The following is a 24,072-nucleotide window of genomic DNA, read 5'->3' as shown; positions in this document are numbered from 1 at the left end:
GCCGCGCGGGGGCGGGGGCAGAGGCAGGGTGTGCGCGTGCGCGTGCGCGTGCGCGTGCGCGCCGGGCCCTCGCCTCGCGACCGAACGCAGGACCCGCCGAAAGATCTTTAGAGCAGGCTCGCGAGCTCCCGCCGCCCCAGCGACCGGCCTTGCATAGAGCTCAAGGCCGGGGCGGGCTCTGGGACTGGGCTGTGCCGCGCGGGCGGGGGGGCGGGGCTGGGGCTGTGCGTGACGGCGGGCGGGGGGGGGGCGCGCCGGGCCGCCGCGCGCACCTGGGACTCGCGCGGAGCAGCTGGCGGGGGATCTGGCCGGCTCGGGACGATCCTCGGCGAGCCCAGCCTCCAGCTTGCAGCCCAGGTAGCCCTGGCTCGGCTAAGGAAGGCAGCGAGACTCGGAGCCCCGGCGTCTGAGACCAAGGTCGCTGGCCGAGCGCGGAGCCAGGGGAGGGGAGGTGTGGAAGAGCGGGGCGCGAGGCTCAAGTATTAAAAATACCGTCCCCCCACCCCCCCACCAACTTTTTACTGAGAGGCTGTGACTGGCCCAGAGTCTCCCTGCCAATTAGCTGCCCTCGACACCACCCATCCTTGTGAGAGTGGCAGGGATTATTTTGAAACCGGAACCGTTAACTACCCCAATGGAGAAGCTGGGAGCATTGATTTTTTAATTCTAATCCAAATGCGCTTTCCATATTTTGGTCTGCGACAAATCCCCTTTGTTGGCCTTTAACTTGTTAAAACAAATGTAAAAATTTAACCTCAAGAGCATTGTCGATTCCAGTCTAGGATTAAATGTTTCCCTCAGATTATGCATTTCTGCACAGTTAACTCAATAGTTGGTAAAACAAAAACAAAACAAAAAAACTAGATAATTCTAAAGCCTCACTGTCCAAGAGAATACATTTGTAATTTAATTTTTTCTAGTAGTCATATTGATAAAGTTACCAGATTTAGCAAATAAAAATATAAAAATATAAAAAAACCCAGTTAAAATGTGAATTTCAGTTAAGGAATAATTTTGTTGTATTAAAATATAAGCAGGGACATAGGACATTCAGATGTAACTGGGTGTCCTGTATTTTTATCTGGCAAAACCCTACATATTAAGAAAGTAAAGAGGAATGGATGAAATTAATGTTAATATATTTAATCCAATATATCCAACATTATCATTTCATCATGTAATCAATATAGAAATTTTTGAGATACTTTACATTCTAATGTAAAAAATCATTAGTCTTATATCCTTTTCATTTCCGCTAATCTTAAGAATCCAGCTTGTATTTTATAGCGCATTTAAGTTTGTATTAACCACATTTTAAGTGCTCTGTAGCCGCATGTAGCTTTAGTGGCTATATTATTGGACAGCACTGTTATAAAGCCTTCAAGAATGAGGGCGGGGCGCCTGGGTGGCTCAGTCGTTAAGCATCTGCCTTCAGCTCAAGCCCTGATCCCAGAGTCCTGGGATCCAGCCCCGCATCAGGCTGCCTGCTCCTCGGGAAGCCTGCCTCTCCCTCTCCCACTCCCCCTGCTTGTGTTCCCTCTCTGGCTGTCTTTCTCTCTGTCAAAAAAAAAAAAAAAAGAATGAGGGCTGCCAAATTGAACATTGCAGCATATTCCTCTTTGTAATAACAGTGGCTTAGTGATGGAGAACTAAATGTACATTTTTAAATGTGATCTATTGGATAAATACTATTTAATAGTGATTATATTCTAAATTGAAAATAAAAATAAAGAAGGGCAAGCCAGCATGTTTTATGCGGGGAAATACAAACATTTCCTTAAAACATAATAGAATTTTTTAAAAATTAAGATAAAAATCTTAACACAGGTATTAGTCACTTTGTTTATACTTACTGTTCAGTATTCCTGCCGTCAGAAGATGGCTGACTATGCCTTCAGAAATACACTTAATCCTTTCTAACATCTTATCTCAAGTAACAGTCCTTTTCTGGAACTAACTGAAAAGGAAAACCAAGCTTCTTGAAAATAAACTTGTTTCTTGTATCAATTCTCAAAATTGTTTCAGTATTTCAAAATAAACAAAAGCTTCTATCGGAAGAATGCTGACCTGTGTCCAGACCAAACAATGTGAAAAAGTCTTAGTTTAAGAAACATCAGTTGGACATCAGAAAACACTCCTGAAAGGGTTCAAAAACAATTTATTAGATTATGGGAGAAGTCGCAGATCTTAAGAAAAGAAACCTTTCGTCAAAAACCGCTTGTCTGTGTGCGCAAAGCAAAGAGCAAAGAGCGGTGTCTCCCAGTTCTAAGTGGGGCAGTGATTACTATCTGAATGTTATTATTACTATTATTGAAATTGCTTCTTTTAAAAGAGATTGAACTTAGACTCTGAGAGAATCAGTTACCTGAGGCCCTCCAACATTCAAGATTCTGAGTTTAGGATGTTCCTATTTTATAAGTAATAGAAAGTAAAACTGATTTACAGGGCAGATACCAGATTCGGGGTTAGAACCCTAGTTTAAATGGATTAAAATGCTAGCAGACGTGGCAGCTGGTCACCCAGTGATCCCTGTCTACTGATACTCATATCCTGCGTAGGCCCCACCCACTCTGTACCAGGATTGCTCTCCATGACCAATAGAAAAGAGCAGAAGTGATGTTTCATCACTTCAGAGATTACTTTTACAAGATTTCCATCTTGTTTCCTCTTTGTTTCTTCACTCTTCCCTCCTCCCTTTCTCTTTCTTTCGGACAATCAAGCTGTAATGTAGTAAGTAGCCCTTTAAGAGGCCCAGGTGGAGACGAGGAATGAAGGCTACTGTCAACAACCAATGGGAACTGCGGCCCTCTGTCCCACATGTGAGGGAGCTTGTTAGCGATGACTTCAGCATCTGTTGAGTTTCTCTCTCTCTCTCTTTTTTTAAGATTTTATTTTTAAGTAACCTCTACACCCACCGTGGGTCTCGAACTCACAGCCCCGAGATCAAGAGTTGCATGTTCTACTACAAAGCCAGCCAGGCACCAGTTGAGTCTTCAGATGACTGCATCCCCAGCCAACAGCTGGACCGCAACCTCAGGAGAGACCGTGAACCAGAACCACTCAGCTAAGTGGCTCTCAGATTCCTGACCCTCTGAAATTGAGAGAGGTAGTAAATGTTTGTTGTTTGTTTTTTTTTAAAGATTTTATTTATTTATTTGAAAGAGCGAGAATGAGAGAGAGAGAGCACATGAGAGGGGGAGGGTCAGAGGGAGAAGCAGACTCCCCACTGAGCAGGGAGCCCGATGTGGGACTTGATCCTGGGACCCCAGGATCCTGACCTGAGCCGAAGGCAGTCGCCCAACCAACTGAGCCATGCAGGCACCCAAATGTTTGTTGTTTTAAGCAGCTACATTTTGGAATGGTTTGTTACGCAGCAATAAATAACTAATACACAGATTATTAAACAATATGTTAAAATAAGGAAGAATAAACATCTATAGCTCTTCGATTTGTTTTACCTTCTCTTCAACAGGGTAAAATTTTATAAACCTTATAGTTACTTCTAGGATAAGAGACAATACAGTGTATTGGTTAAGAGCGTAGCCTCTGGGCATAGCTGTCAACATTCAATTGCTGACTCCTTGAAGTCCTAGCTTGTAAGCTTGGACAAGTTTTTAAACTTTCCAAACCTCAGTTTCCCAGAAGGTAGTGGTTAGCTCTGTGCCTAGCCCATGTTAAGTGTAAAAAAAATATTACCTATAGTTATTATTTTCATTTTGATTATTAACTCTAAAGAAGCACCTTAGGAACTATGTGTTCTCCATGGATTTGGACATTTTTAGGGTTACCTGGGCCGAAGCAGTCAGCACTTATTTGCCCGGAGAAGTAGAAGCCTCCAAAGAAAGAACTCCTCCTCTGGAAAAAGAGAGAGGAGGTCCAGGCTTCCGCATCAGAGTGAAGGATGATTCAGAGGGTCTGCCCAGGTTCTGCTGCTGATTCTGCAGATCATGTACAGATTTTATGGAAAGGGCACTTGGAGTGAAATCTGAAGTGACAATTTTTGCCGAGATCTTTGTGAGACTTTATTTGCCTTGGCCTCAGAACATCAGAGTGTGACTCAAGAGTGGAAGAACCGGAGTCTGTCTGCTTCATCGGACAACATCCCAAGGGGCATGTCAGTACCCACACATATATCAGCATTTGGGGTCACTAGAACAGGTCAGTTGAACTTGGCATAGAAGGACTTCTGTCGTCAGTGGGAATGCAGCACTTTTGTGTCATTTTCCAGCTGCCCACTGCAGACACACCTCAAAAATAATGACAGAATCGGGCGCCTGGGTGGCTCAGTTGGTTAAGCGACTGCCTTCGGCTCAGGTCATGATCCCGGAGTCCCTGGATCGAGTCCCGCATCGGGCTCCCTGCTCAGCAGGGAGTCTGCTTCTCCTTCTGACCCTCCCCCCTCTCATGTGCTCTCTCTCAAATAAATAAATAAAATCTTTAAAAAAAAATAATGACAGAATGATCTATATTCATGAGCCCAACTGTGGTTAGACGTTTGACTTTGAAGGAGGAGGTTGGGGTGGCATAGGGAGAAGGGCCAGAGAAATCACATTTGTGCTGCTCTATGGTCCTGCCTTTTTTTTTTTTTTAAAGATTTTATTTGTTTTTTGACAGAGAGAGAGACAGCGAGAGAGGGAACACAAGCAGGGGGAGTGGGAGAGGGAGAAGCAGGCTTCCCGCTGAGCAGGGAGCCTGATGCGGGGCTTGATCCCAGGACTCCGAGATCATGACCTGAGCCGAAGGCAGACGCTTAACGACTGAGCCACCCAGGCGCCCCTGGTCCTGCCTTTTAAGCCCTGTGTATTTTGGCTTGGACAGATAGATAACTAACCGTGAAGAGAATGAACCTTGAAACGTTCTTTAGACTGGGAAAAGGATGTGATGAAATACTTGGAACAATTTTCTAAAGACTTCAACGTCCAGACTCTTACTTTGAATGAGTGTAATTTCCCATATGAAGGCCTACGGTTTGGTTTTAAAGAAATACGGGGCAATTTTAAAATTCCATATAAATAATTATACTTTGCTACACTTTGGGCCAGAGTAGGAATGTAAACTTGTTTCCTTCATAAAATGAAATGTCAAATATGCGGCTTGCATTTTGAAGACTGGTTACCACATTCTAGAATAGATAGAAAAGACACTGGTGATGTCTAATGTTAGAAATACCAGTTTACACAAAAGTTTTTTTTTTTTTTAATATTTTATTTATTTATTTGACACAGAGAGAGTGAGAGAGAGAGACAGAGAGCAAGCACGAGCAGGGGGAATGGCCGGCAGGGGAGAAGCAGGCCAGAGCTGAACAAGGAGCCCGATGCAGGACTTGATCCCAGGACCCCGGGATCATGACCTGAGCCGAAGGCAGACGCTTAACCGACTGAGCCACCCAGGCGCCCTCCCACTTTTTTTTGAGAGAGAGAGCCCACAGGCAGGGGGAGGGGAAGAGGGAGTCAGAGAACCTTAAGTAGCCTCCATACCCAGCACAGAGGTGACCTGGGGCTTAATCTCACAACCCTGAGATTATGACCTGAGCTGAAATCAGGAGGAAGCTTAACTGACTGAGCTACCTAGACACCCCTTCTCGAAAGGCTTATATATATATAGGCTGTATGTATATATATATATAGGCCTGAAATGTGTGTTTGTGTGTGTGTGTGTGTGTATGTGTGTATATATATATATGTATATATATATATATATATATACACACACACATATGACACAGAAGGAAAATTGGGTCATTAATGTTATTTACTTCTTCCTTCAGTCAGCAAATATTTGACTAGGAAGTTATGTGCCCCATAGTGTTCTGGGTTCTGGGAATTGAAGAAACAAACAAGATATCTGTTCTCATGGAGCTCACGCTTTAGTTGGGGGATGGTGAAGCAGATGATAAACTTGTGACAACAAATACGAATTTCTAATAATGGTAAATGCCAAGAAGAGATAAAAGAAGATGACAGTATAAAGCGTGACCATCAGTGGGTGGCTACCTCCGATCGGATGGTAAATGAGTACTTTTCTGAGCAGGCAATAGTTAAGCTGAGATGCCAGGGATCAGAAGGAACCTATCATGTGAAGATGTGGGAAGAGAGTGTACCAAGCAGAGCAGCAAATGGAAAGTCTGCAAGGAAAGGGCATATGCTTGGGGTGTTGGAACAACAGAGGGAAGACCAGCGTGACTGGAACACAGTGATCAAAGTGAACAGTGATGGGACATAAGGTCAGAGATGTTGGCGGGAGGCCAGCGTGTATGGACACCAGATCTTCTAGCGCCCTGTAAGCAGTGGCAAGGAGATTGAATTTTTTTCTAGGTGCAGTAAGAAACCATCAGAGTACTTTTAAGTAGAGAAAGCTTAGGGTGTGATTTCTACCCTGAACAGAGCACTCTGGCTGCTATACAAATTGACTGGAGAGGGCAAGAATGAAAACAAGGCAACTGGTTAGGAAGCTATTTCAACATCAGGGACCAGAGCATATGATGGCCTGAAGTACAACAGTATCTGTAGAAGAGGTGAATGTGTGAATTCAGAATACATTTCGGAAGCAAAAGGCGACGTGACTTATTATTGCATATAGGTGAGAGGGAAGGAAATGAAAGATAAATCCTGGGTTTTTGGCCTAAGCAACTTGGTGCCAGTTTTTAGAATGAGGAAATTGGGTGGGGTGGGGGCAGAGAAAATTAAGAGTTCTACTTCATTTTAATTTAAAATTTTTGATTGTGGTAAAATACACATGACCTAAAATTTATCATCCTAACCATCTTTAGGAGTGCAGGTGAGTGTCATTAAGTATATTCATATCATTGTATAACCGTCACCACCATCCATCTCCAGAACTCTTTTGATGTTGCAAAACTGAATCTCGGTCCCCATTAAACGATAACTGCCCACATCCCCCCTCCCCCCAGCACCTAGCAACCATCCTTCTACTGTCTGTCTCTATGATTGGACCCCTCCAGGTACCTCATTTAACTGAAATCATACAGTATTTGTCCTTTTGTGACCGGCTTGTTTCATTAAGCATTCTATCCTCAAGGTTCACCTGTGCCTGAGCACGTGTCAGAATTTTCTTTCTTTTTAAGGATGAATAACAGTCCACTGTATGTAGATACCACAGTTTGTTCTTTCATTCATCTGTCAATAGACACGTGGGTCGCTTCCATCTTTCAGCTACCATGAATTATGTTGTTATATGAACATGAGTACATAAATATCTCTTCGAGTCCCTAATTTCAATTCCATTACGTACATACCAAGAAGCGGGATTGCATGGATCATATGGCAATGTGATTTTTAATTGTTTGAGGAAACGTCATGCTGTTTTCTATAGGGACTGCAGCATTTTACATTCCCATCAACGGCACACGAAAGTGCGAGTGTTTACACATCCTCACCAACACTTGTTATTTTCTATTTTTTCTAAAGTCGTAGCCATCCTAATGGGTACAAGATGGTATCTTATTGTGGTTATGATTTGTATTTACTTGATGATTAGTGTTGTTGGGCATCATGTTCTGTGCTTATTGGCCATTTGCGTCCTTTCTTTGGAGAAACGTCTATGAAGTCCTTTGCCCATTTTTTTTTATAAAGATTTTATTTATTTATTTGTCAGAGAAAGAGAGACAGAGAGAGAGAGAGAGAATGAGCAGGGGGAAGGGCAGAGGCAGAAGCAGACTTCCCACTGAGCAAGGAGCCTGATGTGGGACTTGATCCCAGAACCCTGGGATCATGACCTGAGCCGAAGGCAGACGCTTAACTGACTGAGCCACCCAGGTGCCCCAGTCCTTTGCCCATTTTTATATTGCGCTGTTTGTTTTTGTTGTTGTTGAGTTGTAGGAGTTCTTTCTATATTCTGGATATTAACTGCTTATCAGATATATGACTTCCAAATCTTTTCTCCCATTCCATGGTTGCCTTTTCACTTTGTTGATCATGTCCTTTTATGCACAAGAGTATTAAATTTTGGTGTAGCCCAATTTATCTATTTTTCTTTTGTTTCCTGTACAAGAGTTTTATTTTAAATATAAAAATGAATTTATATTTAAGTATATTAATATTCTTAACTTATATTTCAGTACAAATTTGGAGACAGCTGTATATGTAAGTATGAAGTCCATAGGAGAGGTTAGAATGAGATATAAATTAGAGAGTTATCTGCATATTGTTGGTATTTAAAGCCACAGGTCTGGACGAGATCACCCAAGAAAAAAGACACATGGGAACATATAGGTCTCCTTATGAGATATGATGGGCTATCTGTCATATTGGAGTAAGATTCCATAGGAAGATATCAGGAGGCTTTGGCTGAGTTAGATAGATTTGGATAATCTAAGTTACTGATGATCTTAATCTTCTGAGCTAGATGCCAGGTTAGGGTAGAAATTAGTCCTGGTCAAGCATCCATCCTCTTGGCTATTGTATTATTACAACAGTACTAGTTACAATAGCCCATGACATCATTTAGTCCTCACAACTGCTCTATGAGATAGATATTCTTATTGTCCTCACTTTACAGACAAAGAAACTGAAGAGAAGTTACTTTGCCCGGTTGCTACATTTAGTATGTGGCAGGTCCAAAGTAGAACTCTGCTCAGTCTGCCTCCAAGCCTACACTCTTAATTATTAATGTTACATCTCATTAGGCTACAAAATGAAATCTAGCCCTTGGCCCCGACCGAGTAACTGCCTTCAGTCTCCTCAGGTTTCATATCAACACAGTCATGTCCTTGGATATATGACTTCCAAATCTTTTCTCCCATTCATGGTGGCCTTTTCACTCTGTTGATCGTGCCTTTTCACTCTTGGAATATTCAAGTCCAAGAGAGATGGGGCAGGTTCTGCTACCTTGGCTGATCTGCAGTCTCTTCCTTTGAACACTCTGGATCTTAACACAGTGCCTGGTTCTCAAATACCCCAAATAAAGAAAAAAAAAGTAGATGGACACAGCTTACTAGGACAACAGAAGTTGCCATGTTTCACTCCCTTTCCTCTTCAATCTAAATACTATGGTCCTTTGCTTTAGTCAATCTCAGTTCTTCTATTGTCTTGTCATTCTGTTCCCCGGTATTGCCACCCCCAAATCCAACCATGCATGCATTGTATTCCTACTCCAGGACCCTGGAGAAAATCACACAACCATGTGAATCGGGATCTCTACAGGCTGACATTTCCAACCACAGCTGGACCCTCAACCCGCTTGTCCCTTTCTCAACCCACATGTTCCTCCAGCCCATGAATGACCTCCCCTCTCCTAGATCTTAATGCAGCAGCATTAAGATCTAGGATTGAGAGTGAAGAGGAATGTAGTTTGACTTATTTGGGGTTTAGATTTTGCAAGATGAATAAACAAAAGGACCAGGGTAGTGGGTGAGTGAATTGAGGGGATCACAAAGTATAAACTAGAAGGAAGAGGAACCAACTGTGTCTAGGTCAGAGCTGAAGGGTTGTGAGGAACACAAAAGGGACTGGAATGAGGTAGACAGGGTCCGGGCATGTCGTTGGCAAGGAGGAACTGAAGTACAGGTAAAGGGTCAAGTGCTCTGGGCACCTGGGTGGCTCAGATGGTTAAGCATCTGCCTTCGGCTCAGGTCATGATCTCAGGGTCCTGGGATCGAGTCCCGCATTGGGTTCCCTGCTCAGTGCAGAGCCTGCCTCTCCCTCTCCCTCTGCCACTCCCTCTGCTTGTGCTCTTCTATCTCTCGGTCAAATAAATAAATAAAATCTTAAAAAAAAAAAAAAGGGTCAAGTGCTCTGAGACTGAGGTGTAGGATCACTCATGCTCCTGAGCATAAAAGTCATCAATACCTGTGGCTGGGTTCCAGCTCATAGAATGTGGATAAGCAACTGGGCAGATTGTTGGAAACAGCAACTGGAAGAGTACAGCCCAAAGCTTGAAGGAAGTATTTCATGTCGGTGAAGGTGAAGGAATTGAGGTTTGGAACTGGCAGTGGGCAACTAGGAAAATGCTAAGAACGTACGTGGCTCTGAAGTTCACAGGAAGGGGGAAGTAAATAGCCTCCATTTGAGACAGGCACCGGGAGGGAAGTGGGGGTGCTCAGGGGGCAGCCTGGGCTCTGCCAGGAGAGATGTAGAAAAAGCACCCAGGGATAGACTTGAAGGACGACAGGTGTTTGTCCGCAGTGGAACACAGCAGTGGGAGGGTGAGGTGGTGGGCTCTGCAGGGACAGGGAGCACAGAGAGAAGCTAGAATCAGAGTGACAAGGAGGGTCAAATTTGCAGTGTTTGATAAAGGAGTTGTCAAGGTTCTCAAACTCAGGTTTAAGACTTTTCTGTGCCAGGGGCACCTGGGTGGCTCAGTCGTTGAGCGTCTGCCTTTGGCTCAGGTCATGATCCCGGAGTCCTGGGATCGAGCCCCGCATCGGGCTCCCTGCTCCGCGGGAAGCCTGCTTCTCCCTCTCCCACTCCTCCTGCTTGTGTTCCCTCGTTGTGTCTCTGTCAAATAAATAAAATCTTAAAAAAAAAAAAAGACTTTTCTGTGCCAACATAGCAGCATCAATAGTTCAAATCCTCATAATTTTTTTTTTTGCAAAGCCTCATAATTTTTTATAATCCATTTTTATAATCTATTAAATATAACCTCTGTGATAAGGTAATTTGCTTCAGAAGAGTGAGTGTTGCGTGGTAAAACCAAGTCAGGGGAGATGTGACTGGTGCTCAAGCAGAGAGGAGAGATCTGAAAATGCCCGGGTCTGGATGGGAGAAAATGACTTTGACCGGGGTTTCAGCTCCACGGAGCTCAACCCAGGTCGGGGCACTGGGCTCGCTGCCGAGGCCACACGGACAGGAATTTATCATCTGGCTACACCGAACCTGCTGCAAGCAAGAATTTTGCATTCTTTTTTTTAAGATTTTATTTTTTTATTTATTTGAGAGAGAGAGAATGAGAGAGAGCACATGAGGGGGGCAGGGTCAGAGGGAGAAGCAGACCCCCTGCCGAGCAGGGAGCCCGATGCGGGACTCGATCCTGGGACTCCAGGATCATGACCTGAGCCGAAGGCAGTCGCTTAACCAACTGAGCCACCCAGGCGCCCAAGAATTTTGCATTCTTCATGGTCTTCATCTTTGCTTCCTGAGACCCCACACTTAGTTGACACTTAATAAAAGTTTTTATTTTTTAAACTTCTTTACGATTATAAAAGTAATGTATTTTGGGAAACATTTGTGAAGTATGGAAAACTACAAAAACGGACCTAAAACAGAAGTTATCCATCATCCCCCATCCAAACATACCTACTGTTAATACCTTGAGATCTTTCCTTCTAGTTGTTTTTTCATATGTTTCAAACATAGTTTATTCAGGCATGCATTCATTATTTAGTTAATACTATTATATACTGTTTTTTAATACTTGCATTATATCATAAGTATTTTATCATGTTATTAAAAATAATTGTTAGGAGCACCTGGCTGGCTCAGTTGGGAAAGCGTATGACTCTTGATTTCGAGGTCATGAGTTCGAGCCCCATACTGGGTGTAGAAATTACTTAAAAAAAATAAAACTTAAAAAAAAAAATACTTAAATACCATTTTTAAAGGCTGAATAATATTCCTTCAGAAGAGCGCACTATTTTTTATATATTTAACTATTTCCACACAGCTTTTTTTTATTGTGGTAAAAAAAACACATAACATTGAATTTTGCCATCTTAACCACTTGCAAGTGTACAGTTTAATAATGTGATGTATTATTCAGTAGTATTCACATTGCTATGCACAGATCTCTAGAACTTCTTCATCTTGTAAAACTGAAACCCACTAACCACACTAATTTTAAGTACTTCATGTGAGTGGAATCATACAGTGTTTGTCCTTTTGTGACTGGCTTATTTCACTTAGCATAATGTCCTTGAGGCTCATCCATGTTAGAACATGCAACAGGATTTCTTTTTTTTTTTTTTAAGGCTACATAATGTTGCATTGTACATTGTACATGTACACGTTTTCTTTATCCATTCATCTGTTGATGAACATTTGGGTTGTTTCCAGCTCTTAGCTATTATTAATAATGCTGTAATGAACACGAGTGTGCAAACAGCTCTTTGAGATACTGCTTTGAACTATTTTGGATATATACCCAGAAGTGGGACTGCTGAATCATACTGTTAATTCTATTTTTAATTGTTTTTGAGGAACCTCCATATTGTTTTCCATAGTGACTGCACCATTTCACATACCCACCAACAGTGCATAAGTATTCCTATTTCTCCACATCCTTGTCAACACTTGTTTTCTGCTCTTTTTATAGCAGCCATCCTAATGGGTGTGAGGTGGTGTCTCGTGGTTTTGGTTTGAGCTTCTCTAATGATTAGTGATGTTGAGCATCATTTCATATGCTTGCTGGCCATTTGTATATCTTCTTTGGAGAACTTTCTATTCAAATCTTTTGCCCATTTTTATTTATTTATTTTTTAAAAGATTTTATTTATTTATTTGACAGAGAGAGAGAGAGAAAGCACAAGCAGGCAGAGTGGCAGGCAGAGGGAGAGGGAGGCTCTCGGCTGAGCAGGGAGCCCAACGTGGGGATCAATCCCAGGACCCTGGGATCATGACCCAAGCTGAAGGCAGCCGCTTAACTGACTGAGCCACCCAGGACCTCCCTTTTGCCCATTTTTAAATCAGACTATTTGTGGAGCACCTGGGTGACTCAGTCAGTTAAGCGTCCGACTCTGGATTTCAGCTCAGGTCATGTTCTCAGAGTTGTGAGACTGAGCCCTGCATCAGGCTCTGTGCTGGGCATGGAGCCTGCTTAAGAATCTCTCTCTTCCTCTCCCTCTACCCCTCCTCCCTACCCCATCCCCCACTCCTGCCCGCACATGCACACTGTCTCTCTCTCTCTGAAAAAAAAAGGAAGAAAGAAAGAAAAAGAGAAAAGAAAAAAGAAAAAAAACATCCAAGCATCTTAAGGCCCTGGAAACACTGCCATTTTCTTTTCCAGAAAAAATAATCCAATTTACACTCCCACCAGAAGAATATGAAAATGTATCTCATCATACTCTCATTATTACTGAATACCATCATTTTGTAATTTTTGCTAATGTGTTAATTGGAAAATGGCATCACATTGTCACACCAATTAGTATTTTTTTCAATTGCTTGTGAAGCAGAACATTTTTTTTTTTTAAGTAGGCTCCACACCTAGCTTGGAGCCCAACGTGGGGCTTGAACTTACGACCCTGAGATCAAGACCTGAGCTGAGACCAAGAATCGGACACTTGGGGCCCCTGGGTGGCTCAATCAGTTAAGCTTTTGACTCTTGCTTTCAGCTCAAGTCATGATCTCAGGGGTCCTAAGATCGAGCCTGCATCAAGCTCCCTGCTCAGCAGGGAGTTGGCTTAAAGATTTTCTCCCTCTGTCTGTCCCCCCAGTTGTGTGCACTCTCTCTCTCTAAAAAAAAAAAAAAAAAAGAAGAGTTGGACACTTAACCAATTGAGCCACCCAGGTGACCCAGAACACTTTTTTGGTATGTTTATTGGCCACTGTTTTCTTGTTTGAAAACTAATAATTACTTTTGCAAATTTAACTACAATAATGATTATAATAATATATTTATCCATTTTTAAACAAATATTTATCAAGTATTGACTATGTGCCAAACACATTTCTAACTGCTGGGGATGGAATGTAAACTCCATGAGGAAGAAGGACATTAAAAAAAAAAAAATGAAGAGGTAAATTAGTTAGGATGTTAGAGGGTAATAAAAACTATGGAGAAAAATGAACCAGGGACAGGTCAGTTTAGGACAGAGAGAACAAGATACAGTTTAAAATTGGATGGTCAGGTAAGTATTTATCAAGCAGGTGACATTTGAGCAAGGACATTTGGGGACACACAGAGCAGGACCCTATAATTGGTGAACATATATAACTCGTCATCCAAATTGGGACATTTTTAGAGTGAAAAGTTGTTGGGGGAGGAATTAATAATCACCCTAGGCTCATAGATAGAAACTGTGACTGTGGGGCGCCTGGGTGGCTCAGTCGTTAAGCGTCTGCCTTCAGCTCAGGTCATGATCCCAGGGTCCTGGGATCGAGCCCCCCATCGGGCTCCCCGCTTCGTAGGAAGCCTGCTTCTTCCTCTCCCACTCCCCCTGCTTATATTCCCTCTCTCGCTGTGTCTATCTCTGTCAAATAAATAAAATCTAAAAAAAAAAAAAAAGAAAAGAAACTGTGACTGTTCTGGGAAAACTGGGACATGTGATCATCCTATATGTAGACTATTGTAAAGACTTTAACTTTTCAAAAACCTGACTGAAGTGGGATGAAACGCATGTAAATAAAAGCACATGCTGTGGGACCAGAAAGGGGGGAAGAAGCACACCTGAGATGGGGAACTATTGGAAGGTTTTGAGTGGAAAAGTGACATGGTCTCATTTAGATAACCAGGCTGCTGTGCTGAGAATAGACTCAGGGCGGGGAAGGAGCCGAATTAGGAGGAGGGACTGGTTCAGAAGCTAACAGAATCCACGCAAGACACTAGATTCTAGAACGTGCAGTGTCAGATTGGCTGCCAGTCGGAGACTGCTATTCTTAAGCGAGTGCAGGATGTTGCCTTGTTGACCTAACTTTAAAAGCAGTTTTTAAAACTCAGGAATGTATCTTGAATTTAATCAAATGCTCTTTTGACATGTGTTGATCTACTTGGTCTTTGAACTACCAAAGAGATAATCATCTGTGTACTTGTTGTCTTTACAGAAACAGATTTTAAAAAGTCATCTCTTAATATTTTAAAATATAAAGTGCCAGTACAAACAGCAGTGAAAGGTAATTATCACATCTTTACTTTTTATATTTAGAAAAAGCTTTAAGAGGGGCGCCTGGGTGGCTCAGTCGTTGAGCGTCTGCCTTCGGCTTAGGTCATGATCCCGGAGTCCTGGGATCGAGCCCCGCATCGGGCTCCCTGCTCCGCGGTAAGCCTGCTTCTCCCTCTCCCACTCCCCCTGCTTGTATTCCCTCTCTTGCTGTGTATCTCTCTGTCAAATAAATAAATAAAATCTTTAAAAAAAAAAAAGGTTTAAGAGCATTTTGCATATAGGAATTTAAAAATTTTATGTCTATGTATCAAACATTTTCACCAAACTGGAGTTACAAAGTTTCTTAACTAAAAAATATTTATCAGTGCTTGCTAAATGCAAGAAAGCACTATGCTAAACAGATCTATAGAGGATAAAAAGAGAAACAAGGTAAGGTCCCTAGCTTCCCAGAACTTAGGGGGGTGTGGGGGCAACAAGACAAGAGCCCAGCTCAGTGAAGGTTAACAAGAACCTGAAGAACACAGAGGGAACAGCCACTGCGGGTGGGAAGGAAGTTCGTTCGAGAAGAGCTTGTTGGGAGGCAGCATGACCTGCTGTTTGTGGGACAGGCTGCCCAGTGCTTAGCAAGGTTGATGGAAAGGTGATCCAGACAGGCTGTATCCATGGGGGAGATAAAAGCACTGGGTGGATGAAGCTATGCACTTGTGTCTCCAATGACAAAACATAAATTATTCTAGGATAGTCTGGTGGATTTTATTTATTTATTTATTTATTTATTTATTTAATATTTTTAAATTATTTTTTAAAGATTTTATTTATTTGACAGAGAGAGAGACAGCGAGAGAGGGAACACAAGCAGTGGGAGTGGTAGAGGGAGAAGCAGGCCTTCTGCTGAGCAGGGAGCCCTACGTGAGGCTCAATCCCAGGACCCTGAGATCATGACTCGAGCCGAAGGCAGTCGCTCAACCGACTGAGCCACCCAGGCGCCCCTTTATTTATTTATTTTTTAATTTTATTTATTTGAGAGAGAGAGAGAGAGGGAGCAAGCACAAGCAGGGGGAGTGGCAGGCAGGGGAGAAACAGGCTCCCCGCTGAGCAAGGAGCCAGATGCGGGACTCTATCCCAGAACCCTGGGATCATGACCTGAGCTGAAGGCGGATGCTTAACCGACTGAGCCACCCAGGCGCCCCTCTGGTGGATTTTAAAGTAACAATCAAAAGGTAGCATCAGTGAGTCAGGAGGATATAGAATATGTGTTAGAAATATGGCAATAGAGAGAAAAAAATTGGGGGTTAATCAGAAAAGTTCAAGATAAGGAACTTGAAATAATAAGGACTACTTATCAAAAATGTTACTTTCAAGGTTCCTCTAAAAAACAGTTAGTGAAAATTTACATTTGGGGATAATCGTTTTTCGGAGCTGATGCCATCAAGTATCGTATGAAGACCAGTGGCTACCTGTTTCCACGCGCATAGCATAGCGCTGGGTATAGGGAAGGGTCCGGAGCTTACGACTGTGCTGTGCTCAGAGGCCACTTTCAGTGAAAGCATGGCTCCCAGGTGTCCAGGAGTAACCTCCTGCTCTGTTGCCATCTCAGCATGCCTACAACGTGCTGAGACAGAGACCTGACATGTCTCTCCTGAGCTTATGATAACACATGACCCCAGCGGAGGCCTTTATTTTTTCCCCCTGCTCACTTGTGGAACTGAAACCAGATGCACCCCTGGTTGGAGAGATCAGCAGCTGCGGACCGTGCTTAGGAAGGAATCTATTAATGGAAAGAACTGTTTAAAAAGTCTCTCCAGATTGTTGGCGTGGACAGCCTCCTTCCTGGGGGCCGGTAGCTCTTGGCTACAGGGCATACAAACCCATCTTTACCAACCTAACTGGTTTGTGGCTCTCCTGATTCTCTGTTTACTAGCAAAATACCTCTTCAGCCGCTCTAAAGAAACAAAGTTTAAACACGTGCTCAAAAAGATCCCAACAACTGCAGACCCTTCAAAAGGCCTTGAGTCATAGCCGCTGAAATCGTAGCAGGGAACTGCCTGGGTTCCCTTCTTAAAAGGCCAGCAGGTCATATGACCCAGGCTACTTGATCTCCTGTGGCATTTCACTTGTAAAACACTATTAATATCTGCCATCAATTCACCTCAGAGGATTGTATAAAATTTTCTGAATAGGAATACTGCATCTAATCATTTAGTTACAGCAGTATATGAGTTCACTTCAAACACGACTGTAATTTTGAATGTGCTGGTTCACTTACACACATACACACACATAGTGTTGTCACCTGATAGTTGTGTTAATACAATGACATTCTTTTTATTTGAATAGAGTTTGTATGTTTGGAAATGAGTGTTAATCTTTGTATGGATTTACTGGTCCTTGACCCACACAATTTTCAAAAAATCGTATGAACCCATTTCATCGAATTCGTTAAGAAGGTGGACTCTCTAGAAATGGTTTTTTATTAAAATTAAGGAGATTATATCTGGAGTGTGCTCTATGACAAGCGTTTCTCAATAGCAGAGTCATCTTAGTGTTCATCGTCAGGCTTGGTCCAGTTCCTCAGGAAAGGCTTTGGTTTCCTCGTAGAGTCTGATGCAGCTGGTTTTCAGGTCACCAAATGGGGTGGAGATCTTATCAGAATGAAGTTATTAGAACTTTGGGATTTTCTTCCTTCTCTACTGAATCTCTTGGTTTTTTCCTAAACCTGAACCTGAAAATAAAGTAAGTGCTAAAGAAAATTAAATATTCAAGACTCTCCTCCTCAGAATGCTAGACTGACACTGGAAAACACTTAACCAGTCCATGACTATAACTCTAATAATAGCTCAGGAGTCTAGAGCTTGTATTCTCTAATTCCACAGTTTCCCTGAGGAAAGGATGGAGTGGTAAACATGAAGCTCTCAGCAAGCTGAAGTTGATATTGAAATAGTCCTATCATTAGAAGAACACAAACTTTTGGCACACACTTTGCTATACATGTCCTGTCAGGGATCAGAATCATCCACTCATATATAGATTTATGTTCTTCATGGCCCGGCACTAAAGACCCATTATCTTACAGAACCTCATGATAGCCATATGAACTGTTTCCCCATATGAACTATTCCCAGATGTGAATCCCGAGGTTTAGTGAAAATTAAGCAATTTTCCCAAATTCATTCACTAGATTTGGGATTTAAGCCAGGCAGTTTCACTCTAGAATCTCAACTTCTCCTACAAATTCACTCATCTTTAATTGTTTGCCAATCTGTGATACTGTAGAAGGATATTCGATTTTTGTCCCTGGTTCCTGACTCAGAGCTCCTAAATTCTTTGTCATTTCCTGAGTGATAGGGATCATCTTGTCCTTTATTCTAATGAGGCAACTCTTGGGGGGCCCCTGGATAGTTTCAGGATGGAGGCTGGTCACCAGAAAGATCAGGCCTTGATCAGAAGCCTGGAACTTTCAGCCCCACCTTCCAATCTCCAAGGAGGGGTGAGGGGCTAGAGGTTGGATTAGTTATTGATCATGCCTACGTGATAAAACCTCTATAAAACCCCCTGAACACTAAGGTTCAGAGAGCTTCTGAATTGGTGAACACATCCATGTGTGAGGATGGTGGTGTTCCCCAACTGCACAGGGACAGAAGCTCCTGCACTCTGGACCCTTCTGGACCTCAGCCTTTGTATCTCTTCATCTGGCTGTTCGTATGTATCCTTTACAATAAACCTGAAATGGTAAGGAAAGTGTTATCCGAGTTCTGTGAGTTATTCCGGCAAATTACTGAACTTGAGTGGGGGAAGGGGGTTGTGGAAACACCAGACTTCGAAACCACGTTGGATAGGGGCTCCTGGGTGGCTCAGTCGTTAAGCGTCTGCCTTCAGCTCAGGTCATGATCCCAGGGTCCTGGGATCGAGCCCCGCATCGGGCTCCCTGCTCGGCAGGAGGCCTGCTACTCCCTCTCTACTCCCCCTGCTTGTGTTCCCTCTCTCGCTGTATCTCTCTCTGTCAAATAAATAATCTTTAAAAAAAAAAAAAAAGAAACCACGTTGGATAGAAGTGTGGATAACCTGGGGACCTGATATTTACCACTGACATCTGAAGGGAGGGCAGTCTTGTGGGACTAAGCTCTAAAACCTACGGATTCTGATGCAAACTCTGGTGGTTAGTGTTGGAATTGAATGAAATTGTAAGGCACCTAGTTGGTGTCAGAAGTGGTGGGTATCAGGAGGGAAAACTCTCATACAATCTCATAGGCCAAAAAAAAAAAAAAAAGATTAAATTCTTTTATTTTGTATTTCTTTATTAATGTGGACAAGTATCGTTTTTCGTGTATATACCTGCCACTGAAACATCCATTTCTGTTAACCGCTTGTTGATGACCTTTGCCAATTTTCCTACTGAGTTGTCTTTTTCCCACTGACTGCTGAGAGTTTCGTGTATATTAGCTGTATTAGCCCCAGGTGTATATTGTGTATCGCAAATATTTTCTCCCCTGGCTTTTTGACCTTTGTTTTTATTTATGGTTTCCTTTCTTGCTGTGCCAAGAACTTCTAAAGTTTCATAATCAGACGTAGCAATCTTTTCCTTTACGTCTCTTTGCGTTTCATATCACACTCAGAAAGGCCTTCTCTGAGGTTACAAAAATAACAAAAATAACATATGTTTTCTTCTGGTACATTTATGATTTTACATTTTTAGTCACTCTGCAATTTATCTTGATGTATTTATTCTGGAGAAGGGTGCAAGTTTTCTATTTAACCAGTGTGGCTAGCTGAATTCTCTAACACCCTTTACTGAATAATCTAATTTTTCTCACTGATTTTGAATTGCAACTTTTGCATAGACTGAGTTCTCTAGTTTCTTGGATTTAATTCTGAACTCTATTCTATTCCAGCGATTTCGATTCCTACACCCTTATCATAATGGTTTTAATTACCTCTGCTTAGTAATATGCTTTATTATCTGATAGAGCTACTCTCTACTTACTACTCTGCTTTTTCAGAAATTTCCTGGCTATTCTTGCATGTTTATTCTGAGGAATTTTGAGGAATTTTGCTACCAGTTTTTAAAGTTCCACTTACCCTTTCACTTTCTGCATCTGCTCTAAGGTCTCTGGTAGAGTCATTCCAAAACTTTCCGGGAAGAAAAGGGTGATGATTCCAATGAAGACAGTCAGGCTACCCATGACGATGTAGGGCAGAACTCTGTTGTAAGCACCTGGAAGGCACAAGAACATCAATTAGATACGGGGATTCTCCAGATGTCCCTGGGAATTATTTTGTAATGGTGGCAAACAGTATTTGAGAGCAGTTTTAAACCTGAACATTGTCAGAAGGAAAAAGGTATGCAAAAGATCACAGTTTCTTTTTGGTAGAAGCCATTACCTCTGAGATTCCCATAATCATTTCCCTACGTGATTTTGCATTATCATAAGGTCTTCCATGCCGGTTGGCATTCTCCAAGCCACTCTTTAACCATGTGTGACAGATGTTCCTTTGATGGAAGTCTTCGCCTACCAACTTTTCCCTCTCAAGGTGGAAGTCATTAGAGATGGGGGATGAGCGGACATCAAGGAGAAAAAGGATATCGCAGGGACAGGTACTGGCCATGATGACTGGTGTGACCATTGCTTTTGCCTGAGCTAGTAAGTAGGCTGCAGTGGACTGCTAGGTCCAAAGATCCATGATACTCTTAAAAAAATTAAAAAAAAAAAACCTAAGTAATATGTCCAATCCAATTTCAATCACTAAATGTCAGGCACAGTGAATGCACTATACCTGGATTTGGTTTCTTTTTGCAACATTTACGTGTCTTGGTTTTGTAATGTAATTGCAAGAACCATTCCACCTCTTCACTATCTGGTGTTACTTGGACAGGAGAATAATAGAGCCTCATTTTGCTTCCCTTCTGCAAACAGATTACAGAGGAATAGCACACCCAAGGATTTTATTTGTCAGAAAACATTAATCTGGAAGCTTCTCTGAGGCGTCTATGTCACTAACAGGAGTAGCTGTTGTGGAACAGAAAGATCTGTCTCAGACTCTTCCATTCCTTACGTAACCAATGGTCCACCTTAGACCAAGTGAGCGTGGCTTGAAAGTAGAGGGAGGAACAAAGGGAAAACAACACCATTCTATATTATAATGTGTTTTCTTAGGGCTTATTCAGGGTAGCCATGCAGAGTATGTTTAAGATAAGAAAATGTTTCACTTTATCTGCAAAGATTAGGGTGTACCTTTGCTGAGGATTTTGATAGAGTATTTGTTTGTGTGCGTGTTTGAACCAATCAGAACCAGTGTGTTTGAACCAACGGATGACTAGGAAGAATAAGGACACGTTATCAGCATCTCTCACTGGCAGAGTCCTTAATGGGGCTTAGGCTTGGAGTGTGAGATCCCACAACCATTGAGCAACCCACTGAAGCCCCCCTGTGGTGTTATTCCAGATTGAGAAATCTGACTATATAAAAACTAAAACTTCCTAAAATATCATAAAATCTAAAGTAAATGATGAACTAGGAAAAATATTTACAACATATATGCAAAGGGCTAGTTTCTTTCGATTACAAAGAACTCTCACAAATCAGAGGCGCCTGGGCGGCTCAGTCGGTTAAGTGTCTGACTCTTGATTTCAGCTCAGATCATGATCTCATGGGTTTTGAGATCGAGCCCTGCATCAGACTCTGCGTTCAGCAGGGCTTCTGCTTGAAGATTCTCTCCCTCTATCCCTTCGCCAGCTCACATGAGCATGTGCTCTTGCACTCCCTCTGTCTCGCAAATAAATAAATAAATCTTAAAAAAATGCTCAACTTTATTTAAAGAATTAGAAATGAAAGCAATAATGATATCCATTTTTCAGATAACAGATTACCAAATGATTAAAAAATTGGATCATCTCCATTGTTAGGATATGGAGAAATAGCACTCTCATATACTGATAGTTGGATTGTAAATTAGTACAATACTTAGAGGTCAGTTTGGCAATATCTATGAAAATTTTAAATTGCTCCAACAATTCATGAATCCAAGTGTATGTAATTAAATGAACAAAGGGCCTTAGGGGGATAGAGGAATGTTCATTCCAGTGTTATGTGTAATAACAAAAACCTGGAAATGGCCTAAATGTCCATCCATTGAGCCTAGTTAAACAAACTATGTATATACATACATTGGAAGAATATATACTAACTAAAAGGAAGGTAAAAGCGATATATGATACAATGTTAAGAAAGTTGTGAAACAATATATATAATTTTGTTTATGTGTTTAATTTTATTGTGTATATATATGTTTTGCAAAACAAAATGTCTGAAGGGCTACTCACCAAAATGTTAATATTAGCTACTTCTAGGGCTGCAGTCTGGGGAGCCGGGAGAGAAGAGGTGAACTTGTAATTTTTCCAGTACTTTCTGTGCTGTTTGCATTTTTCACAATGAAAAATCTATTCCTTTATATTTAAAAAAAGAACAAATTGACAAGATGCATCTCACCGAGGTAAACAAAGTAGGGAGCAATGATGCTGCCCACTCTGGATGCCATGGATGTGACCCCCACAGCCATGTTCCTGACCAGGGTGGGGTAAAGCTCTGCAGTGAAGACATACAGCATGGAGAAAGCAGAGGTGATCCCGAACTTTCCTAACATCACCAGACCAATGGACAAGAAGTTGTAATCTGGAAAAGAGACCCAGCGTAAACAGAAGTGCTTTTAGAAGTAAGACTTTGTAACTCAGTTCTTTCATTGTCCTTTTTGCCTGTACAGCAATGTTTTTATAATATAAACATATTCCTGGAGCACCTGGATGGCTCAGTCGGTTAAGCTTCCAACTCTTGATTTCAGCTCAGGTCACGATCTTAGGATCGTACGATCAAACCCTGCGCACCAGCTCTGCGCTGAGTGTGGAACCTGCTTAAGATTCTCTCTCTCCCTTTTCCTCTGCCATTCTCCTTCCCCCCTCTCTCTTTCTTAAAAAAAAGAAAGAAAGAAAGAAAGAAAGAAAGAAAGAAAGAAAGAAAGAAAGAAAGAAAAAAAGAAAGAAAGAAAGAAAGACAGAAAGATATTCCCAAGAAACACTTTCTCTTCAAATATCTTAATAATCGGACACAAGCGAAGATGGAGAGCGGGGGGTTGCTTTCTGTTTTGCTCAACTGTTACTCTAGATCATTTAGGCAGTCAGTGACCTTTGTCCACTTTTGTTACAACGGTTTCATGGTAAATTGTTAGCATGTTAATATAGTTAAGTTTAATCTTCAAAGAGAAGGATCAATCCTTTCTATCCTGTTTATTCTTATTAAAGAAATATATGTTTCTATGTCTAATACTATGTTATCAGTGATCTATTGACAACATTTTAATAATATGAGAAAGTTAGGCATAAGGAGAAAAAAGAAGCAAATGTATTCAGGGTGCTCTTTAACTACTTCAGGATCACAGACCCTAAAAATCACTGACTTAATATCAGAACTGGCATGTCCTACACGCTGCAAACTGGAAAATGCTCCTCAGGGAAGAGGTCTGAAAGCACCAAGGGGATGACTGATGGCATTTGTCTTCCTCTCAGGCAGTGATGTCTGATGCTCTGAGGCCGACCCCCATTTCAGGGGAGTTGTTATGAACACAGGAAATTATGTAGTTAGCTGTCGTTTGTCCGGTGGACTTACGAAGAGCTTATGATGTAAGGGCATCACAAACAGGGTGCAGTGACTAATGATTAGTCCAGTCAAGGTGTGGATCTTTTCTGGTAAGCTGTTAATATTGGTTAACTTCTTACCTGCAGGTACGAACTGGATTAAGAGAAGCACACCTCCTCCCAAGAACAGTACTCCAGCTATGATGTAACGCCGAGGCAGGGTTCGAAGCAACAACCAGGCTGTGATGTAAGCTGGAACTTCGATCAAGGCAGAAAGGAAACAGTTCAGATAGGCATCTCCGTGTAAATTAGGAGCGTTGAGAGACAGAGCAAAGTAACCCACTGAGGTTAGCATCCTGAAAGACAAAAGAAAAAAGGCAAAAATGACAAGAGGATAGCTTGAACCACTCCATAATTCCATGGTGGTCAAGGAATTGTCTCCATCTTTCTGTCCTGTAAGTAGCCGCTAGTCACATATGGCCTTTTAAAAGTAAATCAATTTAAATGAAATTAAATTAAAAATTCAGTTCTTTAGTCACACTAGCCACACTTCACCTGCTTGATAACCGCATGTGGCTAGTGGCTACTACGATGGACAACTCAGACATAAAACATTTTCATTGTTGTGGAGAGTTCTCTTGGACAGCGCTAGTCTAGCTATACCAACATTCAACAA

At 42.0% G+C, this 24,072-nt stretch overlaps 1 protein-coding gene across 3 annotated transcripts in view; it reads right to left on the bottom strand.

The window, feature by feature from the left end:
* Positions 1 to 17,226: 17,226 nt before the first annotated feature.
* SLC22A4 (solute carrier family 22 member 4) overlaps positions 17,227 to 24,072 on the bottom strand; it is a 41,402-nt gene continuing 34,556 nt past the window's right edge. For all 3 annotated transcript variants that reach the window (XM_035014094.1, XM_035014097.1, XM_035014096.1), the window contains 4 exons: positions 23,538 to 23,752; positions 22,258 to 22,440; positions 19,850 to 19,985; positions 17,227 to 17,495 (listed from right to left, as the gene is read on the bottom strand). In XM_035014094.1, the coding sequence (XP_034869985.1) occupies positions 17,420 to 17,495; positions 19,850 to 19,985; positions 22,258 to 22,440; positions 23,538 to 23,752 (610 nt within the window). In that variant the 3' untranslated portion in view covers positions 17,227 to 17,419. The remainder of the gene's footprint in view (positions 17,496 to 19,849; positions 19,986 to 22,257; positions 22,441 to 23,537; positions 23,753 to 24,072) is intronic.

The sequence above is a fragment of the Mirounga leonina genome, unplaced genomic scaffold (assembly GCF_011800145.1).
Source record: "Mirounga leonina isolate KUSES-001 unplaced genomic scaffold, KU_Mleo_1.0 Mir_168, whole genome shotgun sequence".
NCBI lineage: Eukaryota > Metazoa > Chordata > Mammalia > Carnivora > Phocidae > Mirounga > Mirounga leonina.
Note: the sequence above shows the minus strand (reverse complement) of the source record. Positions and strands in the feature narration are given on the sequence as shown.